This window comes from Patella vulgata, chromosome 1 (genome assembly GCF_932274485.2).
Source record: "Patella vulgata chromosome 1, xgPatVulg1.2, whole genome shotgun sequence".
NCBI classification, from domain to species: domain Eukaryota; kingdom Metazoa; phylum Mollusca; class Gastropoda; family Patellidae; genus Patella; species Patella vulgata.
In genome coordinates this window covers 25,615,851-25,629,617 of record NC_065879.2, presented here as the reverse complement: position 1 = coordinate 25,629,617, position 13,767 = coordinate 25,615,851, and the positions used below count along the sequence as shown (strand labels likewise).

The 13,767-nt window shown below is 33.9% G+C and overlaps 1 protein-coding gene across 2 annotated transcripts; it reads left to right on the top strand.

Annotated features, from left to right (window-relative positions):
• The first annotated feature begins 1,476 nt into the window (after positions 1-1,476).
• Positions 1,477-13,525, top strand: LOC126808827 (isocitrate dehydrogenase [NAD] subunit beta, mitochondrial). Of its 2 annotated transcripts, XM_050533814.2 has the most exons (10): positions 1,477-1,588; positions 3,501-3,548; positions 5,456-5,604; positions 6,366-6,506; positions 7,119-7,251; positions 7,848-7,981; positions 8,286-8,388; positions 8,884-9,030; positions 9,563-9,718; positions 10,453-13,525. In XM_050533814.2, the coding sequence occupies exons 1-10, from the start codon at positions 1,517-1,519 to the stop codon at positions 10,531-10,533; spliced, it is 1,164 nt and encodes a 387-aa protein (XP_050389771.1). In that variant the 5' UTR covers positions 1,477-1,516; the 3' UTR covers positions 10,534-13,525. The 2 variants fall into 2 exon arrangements, with proteins under 2 accessions (XP_050389771.1, XP_055954310.1); XM_056098335.1 differs by lacking the exons at positions 1,477-1,588; positions 3,501-3,548 and adding an exon at positions 4,271-4,281.
• Positions 13,526-13,767: the final 242 nt, after the last annotated feature.

The following is a 13,767-nucleotide window of genomic DNA, read 5'->3' as shown; positions in this document are numbered from 1 at the left end:
GTTATATTATGTATTTATACCACAAAACCTCATGTCATCGATAACAAATCAAATCTGGGCAAAGACCTTTTTCACGTAATTTTCTTCCTTGGGGGAAGATATTCAAACAAAATTTTACAACTGTATGGCTGTTTGCCCACTTTGGGTGGATGCAAAAATCCTTGATTGATCCACTATTTGAATCAAAATAAGTGGTAAAAAAAAACTATCTTTCTGGTTAACTACATGTATAAATTGAAAATAGAATTAAAAAAACCCAAAAAACTGATGAATTTTGTCTTCCTTTGCTTTATTCAACAGTCTGATAAATATCAGCAAATGAACTCGTAATTACTGCTGCCATTATCTCAGTTCCCAAGATTTGTAGTGCGACTATACAGCAATTCTGTATTTCGTTCCCCCCCCCCTCCTTTGCATGACATTTTTGTCCCCCACCTTTCGAAGAAAATGGGGGATTATTAAAATGGGTTCGTCTGTGTGTCTGTCACATTTTTTGGGACACAATAACTCTCCTTCTAATTGAGCTCGAATGTTCAAACTTGGTGTAGGTGTTTATTTGGTCAATGCCTTGATGGAGTTCGAAGATGAGCATTTTCTGCTTAGGACAAGCAGAGATAAGCAATTTGATTGGTTGATGCTTTGGGACACGATAAATTTAGTTCTAATTAAGTGAGAGTGATGAAACTTGGTGTACAGTTTTGTTACATCAATACCTTGACTAAGTTCGATAATGAGCATTTTCTGCTCAGGGTAAGCAGAGCGATAAGCAATTTGATTGGTCAAGACTTTGGAGCATAACAACTCTGCTTTTAATTGAGGTAGAATGTTTAATTAGGTGAATGTCTTGTCTGAGTTCAATGATTAACATTTCGAGCTAAAGCTAAGCAGAGCTAAGCAATTTCATTGGTCAATGCTTAAGGACAAGATAACTTTGATTCTATCAGATAGGGTGTATAGTTGATTGCTTGATAGGCTACTTTTGAAAAAAATAAATGTGCGATAAATTAAAATGTGTCATCTATTTATTTTGGGATTTTGGTGAGGGACATCAGCCTCACTGTTGGCTTGTTCATTAACTTTTTCTAGATCGAAGGGTGGAAGGATGAGGAAGTAAACAGACATGAATAATGGTCATGACTCATTGTCTACTAAAAGGATGTTCCTGTCTACAGATTCCTTTGACCAGGCCTAGCAAAAAATCGAAATGGCCAAATCCCTTCTATATTATTATCAGATGGTTGTGAAACGTTAGGTCATTTGTGGTTATTAAAATTAAGATTATGGGAATGTCATGGAGTATCATTGAAGTCAATGTGGAGAGAATTAGTAGTCTGTGCCCAAAAAAAGTTAGTCTCGGTCACCCAAAACCTCCTAGTCTTCAACATATTCGTAGAATATTTTTTTGGATGATAGAGACTAAAATAAAGTGAGCTTAATACATGGAGTTGTCTCCCTTCGTTTATTTGGCTTTGGAAAACCCCTTTCGTGACGTCATAATTCGCCTTCAGAATTCAGCATGGCGACCACTTCAATGTTTCGACCTTGTGTCGGTCGAACAATTTTAGGGAGTTTTCGGTCGTTAATTGCAGTAAGTGAAGCCCCAAAAGATTCCACATTTATTTTTTAACTATCAGTTTGCAAATAATAGGAATTTGAAATAATGGCACCATTTACATTTACATTTTTCTCAGCTGCAAATTGTGCAAACTCCAATGGCAGTTACTCTAGTTAGCCTAGTCTAGTAGTACTACTACTACTACTACTACTCCTAGACCTAAGTAGAGATCGATATCAAGTAGCCTATACATAGGCAAATATTAATAACCAAGAGGTCTCTATTTCGATCCTTGGCTGAAAAAGTTTGGTTGGATTTTCCAGCCATGTTTTTCTGTCTCAGTGGTGCTAAGTCTAGGACAGCAGACAGTCCATTAACACGATTTACATTTAAAAATCCACCCAAATTTACCATTTATATGAACTTAAAAGATAATGATTTATATCCATATAACTGTTCTTTATGTAAAATTGTCATTGCTAATTTACAATGGTAATGTTTTTGTGTCAATATGCCCCACAAAATGCAATTTCCAAGCAAGTTTGGAAGTTGTTGTAAAGAAATCCACCATTATTTTAAATATGGCCATGGGCCTATGACAACAATTTATATTGATATCGATACTTGATAATTTTTAATTTAATATATCGTTCTTTAAGCCAAATTGGCATTTTAGATTAAAATCCTAACGATTTTTTTTCAAAAATGGCCCGCAAAATGCAGTTTCCAAGCAATACACAAGTTATGTCCCTTGGTTACACCTTCCAAACATGCTTGGAAATCAAAATGAAATGAAATGCGGTTTAACGTCCTACTGTTTTGCTCCGAACGGGGCTAATGAAGACGGGCATACGCCATACAGTGTGCTATGAGAGAAATCTTGCCCAGATAGAGGCACTACGACCTACTCTTATATTGAATTCCAACTGTCAAGGGATCTTTTACGTGCACGCCAATGTGTACACAGGACCTCGGTTTTCCGTCCCATCCAAATGACTAGACAGCTGTCGTTGTCAGGCCCTGCGTCCTGCATCACTGACAAGGGAGAAACACGCCGAAAAATCAGGGGATGAACATTCTCGGCCAGTGCAGGGATCGAACACCCGTCCTCTAGGCTAGTGAGCCAGCGTCTTACCCACTTAGCAAACTGTGATCCCGTGCTTGGAAATCACATTTTGAGGGGGCATTTTTGATACAAAAATGCTATGATATTTTATTACAAATTATTATGAGTTGAAATAATGATGGTTTGGCTAAATCATGCTATCTCAGAGGGTCTGGTATTGTAAGGACTAGGACACACTAGGAGCGTCTAATTGTTTGGAGAAGATGAAAAATCAAGGTCATGTGTACACATTTTATTGGCATGCATGTAAAAGAACAGTACCCTTGGCAGTTGGAATTTGATGAAGAGTGGGAAGAGATGCTGCTGTCAAGCAAAATTTATAATACTGTAGTACAGTACAGAATGCATCTTCATTAGCCCGTTGGTGCAGATAAGTAGACCATTAAACCCCATTTCATTTGTCAACCTAATGTTCTTTTGAAAGCTTTTTTACAGAGTACCTGGTTTGGCAGCAGTTGTAACCTTGACATTGTTAGACTTATTAATAATAACAATAATGTTGTAAAACATTATTCAAATAAACAAGGAATACCAAATCAAAGTTTTATACTAACGAGAACTTCTCTAGTTGACTGTTACATAATAAATCATTTCTTGGCAGTTATAGAGCAGGAATATAACTGATCGCATTTTCACATTCGCCCAATGATCAAGAAACTGAGCCAAACTGACAATCCAAAAATTACAATAGGTAATCCTATGGTGGTAGACAAAAGACACCTGAATTCCAGTTGATCTTTTACTTTAATGTTCTAAAAGAACATCAGTCAAAAATCAGACATTTTGGACTAGGGAAATAATTCTTTTAATCTCTTACAGCCATGTGGAAACAAACAAAAATATCATGAAACAACAGTTTTAAGCAAGGTAAGATAGTGTTAGAATTCAGTATACAATATGAATATGGATTGAACTAGTTGGCCTATATAGTAGATGTATGATGTGTTGATTTGTATAAATTACATATTTACTCATTATATAACCATATATACACTGTAGCATGTCATTTTACCTATTTAAAAAAGGGAATGGTCATGTCTGTATAGATCAACAGAAATCAATAAATTTTTCATTCATAGTCATATATACATCTTAATCTTTAAAACAGTAAGTGAATGCGTTGTTTGGATTAAAAATCTAACTACCAACCAATGGTTATTTAAGTAAAATAGCATAATTCATATTGCAGTATTTAAAGCATAATCATACATGTATTACTATTTGTACGGTGATCATCAAACGTTACTGTCTTATTATTTGAGCTTATCTTAAAGGTAATAATAATAATATAGTGACTTTTAGAATGCATGCCTGAAAATTAAATTTGATATTTTGTGAGTAAAATCTTTAATACACTATATAAATCTTAATTGATGGTCTAGTCTGACCCTTGGGCCTCTTATTTCAATTAGAACTCTTTGAAGATATCAGTATGTAAAGTAAATTAACTCTATTAGAACATAATGATATAAGTATAAATATGCTCATAAATATAAAAGATAATATATATCTTTAAGTATTCTGTAATCCACATCTCTCTTTAATACAATTCTATTATCTACTTCTGTCCTATTTAAAACTGTAGCCAGCTTTTGACAAGGTAAGTTAATGTCGTAGCAACAGGTGTTTAAGTCTAGCACACAGTCACACATCAACTTCGAAAAATAGAAAAATTTGTCTTGCATAGTCTTCGGTTTTGGCAATTGTTTTTAGTCTTAAATTTCTAAGTTTATTTAATTGTTGTTTTATCATGTTGGATGTTATGCCATGACTGCCCGTGATATGAAATTGTTATGGGTAAATAGTTATGTAGTTTTGTATTGTCTAAGCTTCAGTTGTTTGCCTCCATCCATTGGCCTTTTTGTCGCCTATATTGTAATGCAGTGTCATTTGAATGCATGTGTTATAATGTATGTCAAAATATATGGTTGGGTTTTTATTGAACCCACAATAAAGGCATGTTTTGCTTCATCACATACATGAAAGCAATGGTATTGAATGTTACATGCTGCAATCTGACTAAAAGTAGATCCTATTTTCTTTCACTTTGTATATTCAAATTTTATTTTATTTATAAATAAATGGTCAAGTTAGTATCACGCTTCAGTCAAGGTGTACACTGAGACATCTTCAAAGCAGTAGAATCTCTACTGTAGAGAACAAAACAAAACTTAAGATATAAATAGTTTGTATCATTCACTCAAAGTTTACCTATATTTTACCTCCCTCGCAAACCGTTCCGATCTATTTGATAGTATCATAGTTTGGCTCAGTAAAAGTATTTTAAAAAAAACCCTAAACAAACTGAAATTTCGATTTGTATGTTAATCGGATTGTAATTGTACCTACACATTTAGTGCATGTCTTTGCTATATTAGTTAGTTTTCAAGTAAAATTGGTAAATGATCTGGTTCTAATGCTCCACAATTCTTGTGATGACTGATACATAAAATAATGACTGAACGCTTTACACAGTGGTGGTCTTTACTGTCAAGATCTTGAAACTTGTCATATTTTCATATTTATAGAAATAACGTGTTTGATTTCTGCTCCTGGGGTCTAGTCTATGAGAAAAGGAAAAAGAATGAGCAATATGGTACAGTCTATTCTAACACAATAATACAAACACAGAAAAGAAAGAAATTGCGACCAAACTTAGTTAACATTCAAGAATTTCGTACTTATTGATAACTTTACTATTGCACTAGATGACGTAATTAACCTTGAGTTAACATATATTTACAGTGTTTATTAGAAATTGTTTATGTTTCTAGCCGGTAGCTGAACCAATATCTCATCCTGCTGGTCGTCATACCATCACCATGGTACCAGGAGATGGAGTAGGACCAGATTTAATGGCAAGTGTTCAGGAGGTCTTTCAGTCAGCTGGAGCACCGGTAGACTTTGAGGAAATTTTTATCAGGTTAGATGAACAAGGATTTAAATAAAATGTGTGTGTTTTTTTTTCCTTAGAATAATTCAAACCCTTTCTTTTCGTTGGAATGGACACACGATACATTCAATACATTCTGGAATTCAATTCTGCCAATCCCAATAATGTCAAAAGCAAGTGAAAATGAGGACTTTGTCTAGAAAAAGCATGAGACATAAGAACAAAATCTCAACTAACCACAACAACTTAAACATGTTTGCTGTGTTTGATTATATCACTATTCTATTCACACCAAACCAGTAATGGGACTGTACAGAACTGTAACAGGACTGAATTCTGTGTAACATGATTACAAATAAGTCACAGGAGAATGTTCCGGACCCGGTATGTAAAGAAAAAAAAATCAGTCAAATCCATTTCAAAGTATTTGGGAAAAAAAATATGCAGTCACATGTCTAGTATCAGTAGCTAAGTTTATGGGTTCATTTGAAGATTCCTGTTAACACTTTTAAAAGGTATATGTTGTCAACATGAGTGAGCGTAAGAATCCTGTTGATTTTCACTAATTGTGTCAATATGTTGAAGCATTTTGTCCCTTGGATGTCACAGTACCTTGTGTCCTTGTCATGTTTCTAATAATTCTATCCAGGAAACATAGTGAACATAATTTGAGATGTCATTGATGTTTTATGTTAACCTGATTCACAACACAGTAAATAATTACAGTAGCATTCTTATTTTAGCTACAGTTTTGTGTGATAATTAATATGTTTCATTTTTAATCATTTTAGTGAAGTACAACCTGCTCAGAGTGCTACTGTAGGCTCTGTGGTCGAATCATTTAAAAGAAATGGTGTTGGATTAAAAGGTATTATAGCCACACCCTCTAGTTTTAAAGGTGGTGTTCTACAGACATTAAACATGCAGATCAGGTAAAGATTTAAATGTTTCATTAAATGAAAAATTAAATTGGTGTTGTCTTACAGTTGACCTGGATTTTTAATTTGGCCCTTACCACATTGAATCTTTTCTTATAGATGCATCATGACAAGAGCTAAATCTGCCTTTTGCAGGTCTTCTTTTGATGTTCAAATGTTACATTAATTTTTAATTAGACATTTATTCACATCACAAGACCATTATCAACTCTCTAGACGAGGGGTGTCAAACTGATTTCAACGATCTCTTGTACGGTATTACATATACCTTAGATATCTGTGACATACAGTACAGAAGTTAGAGTTTTACTGAAACCGGAAAACAATAGTTAATGATTTCCAACGCTAATTTCTAAGAATTATTGACACGTCATCAGTTTGTTGAAATTTGTTCCACGGGCCACATTTAAAACCCTTGGCGGGCCAGATCAGGTGCGTGGGCCACATGTTTGACACGCCTGCTCTAAACCTTCAGTAAATAAAACACAAGGGGTGGCACTGACATCATGGTATCTATTGATCTCAGGCAGTCTAGCCTTTGTATTGTCTCAATGATGTAATAATTCTTGCTTTAGAGTAATCAAGCATTTTTAATATGTATTTCAGGCAAGAGTTAGATTTATTTGCCAATGTTGTACGTATAAAGAGTTTAGCAGGTTATAAAACGAAGCACAATAATCTAGATTTTGTTATTATTCGTGAACAAACAGAAGGTGAATACAGTGCTTTAGAACATGAGGTAAAACCAGGTTCAGACTTTATATATTCCAATTGTTTATTATAAATATTCTGATCGCAGTATCATGTTAGGGATTGTTATCCTGTGATGGTTAGTAGATAATATGATGAGGTACTCCTTTTGAAAACCCTGCCCTTGTATCCGATACAGGATTGAAAGCATAGAGGCTAATGTTATCCAGACTGTAATATTGATGAAGTCTAATTTCTTTTGTTTAGGCCGCGGTTAATTAATTGTCAGTTTCTCATGACCTGAGTTTGTGAAATATACATGCTACATGTGGTAATTATTAATTATTGAGATGAAATTTAATTTAGTTTAATGCTGTTTCTATTTCAGCAATAACTAATGTCAGTTACTTGGTCGTTGAAAACCCAACGGTAACCAGTGTCCGCGATTTATTCACATAATACGGATGAAAATGGACATGTGGGCAGCCGGGCAGGTCATGAAAAACAATATATTAATTAACCACGGCCTTATAATTAGAATGTTACATGGTGTTATTAGACTAGAGCTCAATAGGTGTTACAGAGTGTTTATTATTACAGTTTACTGAGTTATAAAGTGTTTAATTTGTTTGTATGTATTATTAGAGTGTACCTGGTGTTGTAGAGTGTCTAAAGATCGTGACAAAGGAGAAATCTCAGAGAATAGCAAAGTTTGCATTTGATTATGCTATGAGATTAAACAGAAAGAAAGTAACAGCTGTCCATAAAGCTAATATCATGTAAGTCAATGATTTCTGATATTTTTTTTTTTTTTAAATTTAGGGCATTGTTGCCTCCGCTGGCCTGAGTTTGTACTGATATTCATTTTAGAGATTGAACTTTCACTATATTGTAGTTTGCAAGGGGTTCTAAATCCCTCAGAGAGACTGATTGATACTTTCATGCATAGTTGAAAAACCACAAAAGGTATTGTTTTAAATTCTGATTGGCGACCATATTATTGCAGGGAATATTTAGCCAACTGGAGAGGTGAACTTTCTCCGAGCTATATGTTTTTAAAAGTAAATCTGTGTTTTCTTCCAGGAAGCTAGGTGATGGTTTGTTTTTAAGATCATGTGAAGAAATAGCTGAGCTTTATCCTAGTATAGAATTTGAAACAATGATTATAGATAACTGTTGTATGCAGGTTAGTGCTTATATCACCTTTTGCTGTAATTGCGTTAAGACTAAAGAGGTCATATTAATACCATGATATATTATTTAAATTTTTTACACCCACTAACTTATATTAAAACTTTTATTATGACGTTAATATTGATACCATTACATAGCCCCAACATCATATTGATTTATTGCTTCATTGGGATAAATAGTTATGTGACTGACAAATACATAACAGCAGAGAAATTAAAAAAAAGAGGTGGGGGGACCTTTAAAAGTTGCTCAATTGTTGTTTAGTGTATGCTGCATTGCAAAATTCATGCCTAACACAGTTGACCTGCTTGGTCAAACACCAGGAGAAAATAATGATCTACATTTTTCTCAACAGCTTCTGAATAATTTACTTGATTTAGATTTTATTATTCATTAGAAATTCTGTAATGTATACATCGTTTGCTATCTGTTTAACCAGTATTGTTTGTTCTTGGTTGCTCTGAACACAATTTATTTTATTTGACAGCTTGTGTCTAATCCACATCAATTTGATGTCATGGTGATGCCCAATCTCTATGGTAACATAGTTGATAATTTAGCTGCGGGACTGGTAGGGGGAGCTGGTGTTGTTCCTGGAGAGAGTTTCAGTCATGATGTTGCCATCTATGAACAGGTAAAAAACAACCGATAATTGCTTTTTTCTAATAAATGCTTACCGGTATAATTTCTAATGAATTTTTATGCCCAACAAATTTATTTTAAGAAAATTGGTACAAGATGTTAAAACAAACAAGGAATTAATGTATTAAATGCCACCTTTCACCAGTCGCATTGATTGCCAAACGTATCACCCATTAAGACAATACAATAATCAAAGATGAATGGCCAATTGTTATCTGGATCACATTTATTTCAAAATGCATTCATGATTAAGGTAAATCCAAATTAATTTGTATTTCTTCTGGGTTTTGATAAAGCTACTTGAGTCCTGTGAACATTTTTTGTTTTTTAATATTTCAAAACTTACAAATGTGCAAGTACTATAAGCCTTTGAGAAGAGAAAAAGTACTTTTTGTTTTTAGTTTGTATTTTGTCACCCCCAAGAAATAAGAAGACACATTTTAATAGGTGTTACAGAAGAATACAAGTTAAAATGGGTGTGACCTAAATACGTATCCTTTATTTCATCTTTCTTTTTTCTTTAGGGTGCTCGTCATTCATATGCTGAAGCTGTTGGTAGAAATATAGCGAATCCAACCGCCACCATTTTGGGTGCATGTAATATGTTAAAACATCTACATTTAGAATTTCACTCTCGTTTAATAGAAGATGCTGTTTATAGAGTTGTTAAATCGGGCAAGGTAAATAACTTATCATTTTATAGTTGTAACTTTTTAAGGGATATACTTGATTGTTTCTGAATTGAATTATCTCAATCCCTTGAAAAATGTCAATCGAGTGAACATGCAAAAGGTATGCACCAACTGAATATGATACTAGCTCGACAAATAACCCTATCTGAAAAGTTTGATTATGTCACGATACTGCTCACAACACATCTGTTTTCTGGCCTGGCAAAGCATCTCCATTGTTAACTTGGAGTGGCATTAATAATAGCTATAATTTAATATTTATATTGAAATGGATGTGGTAGGATAATCTGAAGCGCTATGCTTAGACACTTATGTCTCCCACATGATTGAGATTTCAATCCCATGAGAAGTAAAACCTTTTAAAGCCTGATACCAACACTGCTATAAAGTTGCATAGCTTTGTGATCTAGCATGTGCACTTTAGACCTCGATTTCTGTGTGCTTTAGATCATGCTTCTCTGTCATTAAGGTGGATGGTTGTGGTTTCAATCCCAAACATGTATGACAGGGAGTTAAGTTGTCTTTCTTAATCTTTTGGATTTTCTCTTGGTTCTCCTGCCTCCCACTCCTAAGGTGAATGAATCATTGAAATAAAGATATACCATATTAGTCCCAAAATGAGTTAATTTGTGTTGGGTTGCTGTTAAATCTCCATGATAATCTGTCTCTCTCGGTAATATTTTTGTTAGTAACTTTAATAGTGCTTCTTTTGTATTTTACAGTTCCGAACTCAAGATATGGGAGGTTATACATCAACTAGTGATTTTACTCAGGCTATTGTAAATAATTTACATACAGGATAAATGAAACTTTATATTCAAATCTTTTTTTAAAATATAATGTCAGGATCTGTTGGCCAAGAATATTTTCCTAATACATCTAAGTTCAAAAATTAATGAACCGTGACCTTGATACGCCAAATCATATTTTCACAGTCTTAACTATTTTAATGAGCAACTGTACAAATGTTTAAAGAAATTTACATGTTGTGAAAAAGAACTATGCGACTTGCTATCTTATATCATAAAAAAATGGCCCAGTAGTATGTTTAGGGTTACATTTGTTGACAAGTCACTTCTTGATATTCAAAAACCACAGTCGGACAGCTTGAATCTTCAGTCAACTAGCAGTTGAATAATGTAGCCTACTGTAGGAAACTTTTTTTTCCACCCATTTATCTATTAATTTATGAAACCTTTTATTTTTCTCTTTCTTTGAAAAATATGAACTAGGAAATATTTATTGGCCAAAATACAAGACTGTCACATAAAGCCTGGCCTTATATTTTAGAAAAGAATTTGATTACAAATCTTTATCTAATATCTAAATGAATCTCTTTTCTATTGAAGAACAAAGATTATTGAAAATACTGCCATTTAGTGGTGCAGTCCTCTTGCGTTTACAGCAGATGTGACTATTACAGATAATTCTTCAGTCGACATTCATACAATTATTTTATTTGCTCAAGAGCTGATGGAGTATTGTTAGACTGTATATTTTTGTTTTGATAATTTATGTTTCTTTTAATACTGTCGTCACTGGTATTTGAGTATACCCCCCTCCCCCCAAAATCTGTGTCCATCCACTAGATTCATTTCCAGATTTTTGTCCCCCGACTTTTGAAGAAAGCAGGGGACTATTAAAATGGGTCCGTCCGTGACAATTTTTGAGGCACAATAACTCAAACTTGGTGTAGGTGTTTATTAGGTGAATGCCTTGATGGAGTTCGAAGATGAGCATGTTCTGATTAGGGTAAGCAGAGATAAGCAATTTGATTGGTTGATGTTTTGGGACACAATAACTAGCTCTAATTAAATGCGAGTGATGAAACTTGTGTATAGTATCATTACATCAATACCTTGACTAAGTTCGATGCTGAGTATTTTCTGCTGAGGCAAAGTAGAAACTTAAGTCTGATTGGTGTAGACTTTGGAACACAATAACTCTTTCTAATTGAGGCAGAATGTTCAAACTTGTGTGTAGGTGTCTTATTAGGTGAATGCCTTTCCAGAATTCGATCATGCGCATTTTCCACTAATTTTGTTTTGTCAAGACTTTGAAAAATAACTCTGCTTTTAATTGATGTAGAATGTTTAAACTTGGTGTAGTCATTCAATAGGTGAATGTCTTGACTGAGTTCAATGATTAACATATTAACATTTCCCACTAAAGCAAAGCAGAACTAAGCAATTTCATTGGTTGATGCTTTGGGACACGGAGATTGATGAAACTTGGTGTATAGTTTCACTACCAGGTACTTCAAAACCTTGACTGAGTTTAATCCTGAACATTTTTTGCTTAGACTAGTATAGATAATCAGTTTGATTGCTCAATACTTTTGAAAAAGATAAACGTGCAATTAATCAGTATGTGTCATCTATTTATTTTGGGATTGCGGCGGGGTACATCAGCCTCACTGTTGGCTTGTAGTATTTATTAAGAAAAATTTGATAATAGACCAGTTTCTGGTAATAATGAATTGTTATATAGCTGTAAATATGAGAGTGTTAATTTAAATATATATAGATATAGACACAGGGCTCTTACTAGTTAATGTTTTCCAGTTTTGTCTGATTGACATTGAAAGCATCTGGTTCTGATGACATGAAATTTAAATATTTTACTCGATTACAATACTTTAAAGTTTAAAAAAATGAATATAGAATCCAAATCAACTGATTTGACTTGAATTCTATAAATTGCTCAACTCCCAAGATCGTACATTTATTTAGTCGTAAATTGCCAAGATCGTACATGCTCAATATAATTCCCAAAGCTAGATGGCGTAGCTGCTCCACTGGTGTCATAGTTCATTCTACAGACAACTTGAATCATCTGCTAGTGAATTCGTCTGCTAGTCCATAAGGCATTGTGTACCGTTGATGTCATTCCCACATGGCTTGCTTATGGGGATTTTCAATTGTGCATTGATTACAAGTTCTATTGTTCAGTGAAGATGGCTGCGAAATGCAAACAGGATTATTTCTCTTTGACAGAATGAGTCGATTTATTAGCGGATTCTGATAGCGGGAAAGTGTATTTTCTTTCGGATAATGAGAGTGAACGTGAATCTCATTACAGAAGGTCGAAAAACAAAAAAAACCTGGGCTATTTATGTCTAACATTTTCAGAATGCCTGTGCAGTGAAAGAATTAAAAAGCTTGGAAATGTCTTATTGCCATTATGTTTGATAGAGTCCTGTATATAGGCGTATGTAGATGTTTTACTGTAGTGTAGCTAACAGTAATGATATAAATATATTGTATGATGCATCCATTCTCAGAAACCCATAGTCTGTCTCAACAAATTGTTTATGTTTTGCTGGCTTCTGTGGGGTATAGGATTTAGATCAATCGCAAACCAAATAAATCTATTACAGTTTCCATATTAATTTGATTCAAGTATAAATTCAAAAAGGCAAAGATTTCTGCTTGTATATAAATGTCAGTGAGACATATTTTTGTGCTCGATTGAAACATATGCCCATCTTTGTGTTTGATTGAGAGTCAGGGAATCATAAATGATGATAGATTTGCTGTCGATTACGGCAAAGAATATATTTGTTAGTTCCGATAGCAGATATGGAGTAGTAGAATTATGACAAAATCAAACATGTTTTGTGTGTAGAGAAAATATGATTGCATGCTTTCGTCACCTGATCTTCTTATGTTAACTTGATAGTCATCGTTTGTGGGGGTCTGAAAATTCATTTTATTTTCGATTGAGTACCATCTATGGTTTTCAGAGAATGATAACATTTGTTGCTTTTATGTATGAAGAATTCGTTACAAGTTATTTCTCTTTTGTCTTTCTTTTTGTGGGGGATTATTGGGTGGTCAAATACAGATTTATTAGATATTCTAATTCAGTCGTGGATAGGTTTATAATCCATTTTAGAGGACATCAGAGTGACAGAAGACATCTTTAATCACGATTTCAGATATGACGTCATATACCCATATGACGTCTTATATGATGCAGTTGGTTTGATGAGAATAGAACTGATCCTATTCATACAACAAGCTGTCCATCCGAGG

Coding starts and splice junctions, on each gene's coding strand:
- LOC126808827 (XM_050533814.2), top strand. CDS start 1,517: ATGGCGACCACTTCAATGTTTCGACCTTGTGTCGGTCGAACAATTTTA. Junction 7,252..7,847: donor ACAGTGCTTTAGAACATGAG/GTAAAACCAGGT, acceptor ATGTATTATTAG/AGTGTACCTGGTGTTGTAGA. Junction 9,031..9,562: donor ATGTTGCCATCTATGAACAG/GTAAAAAACAAC, acceptor TTTTTTCTTTAG/GGTGCTCGTCATTCATATGC.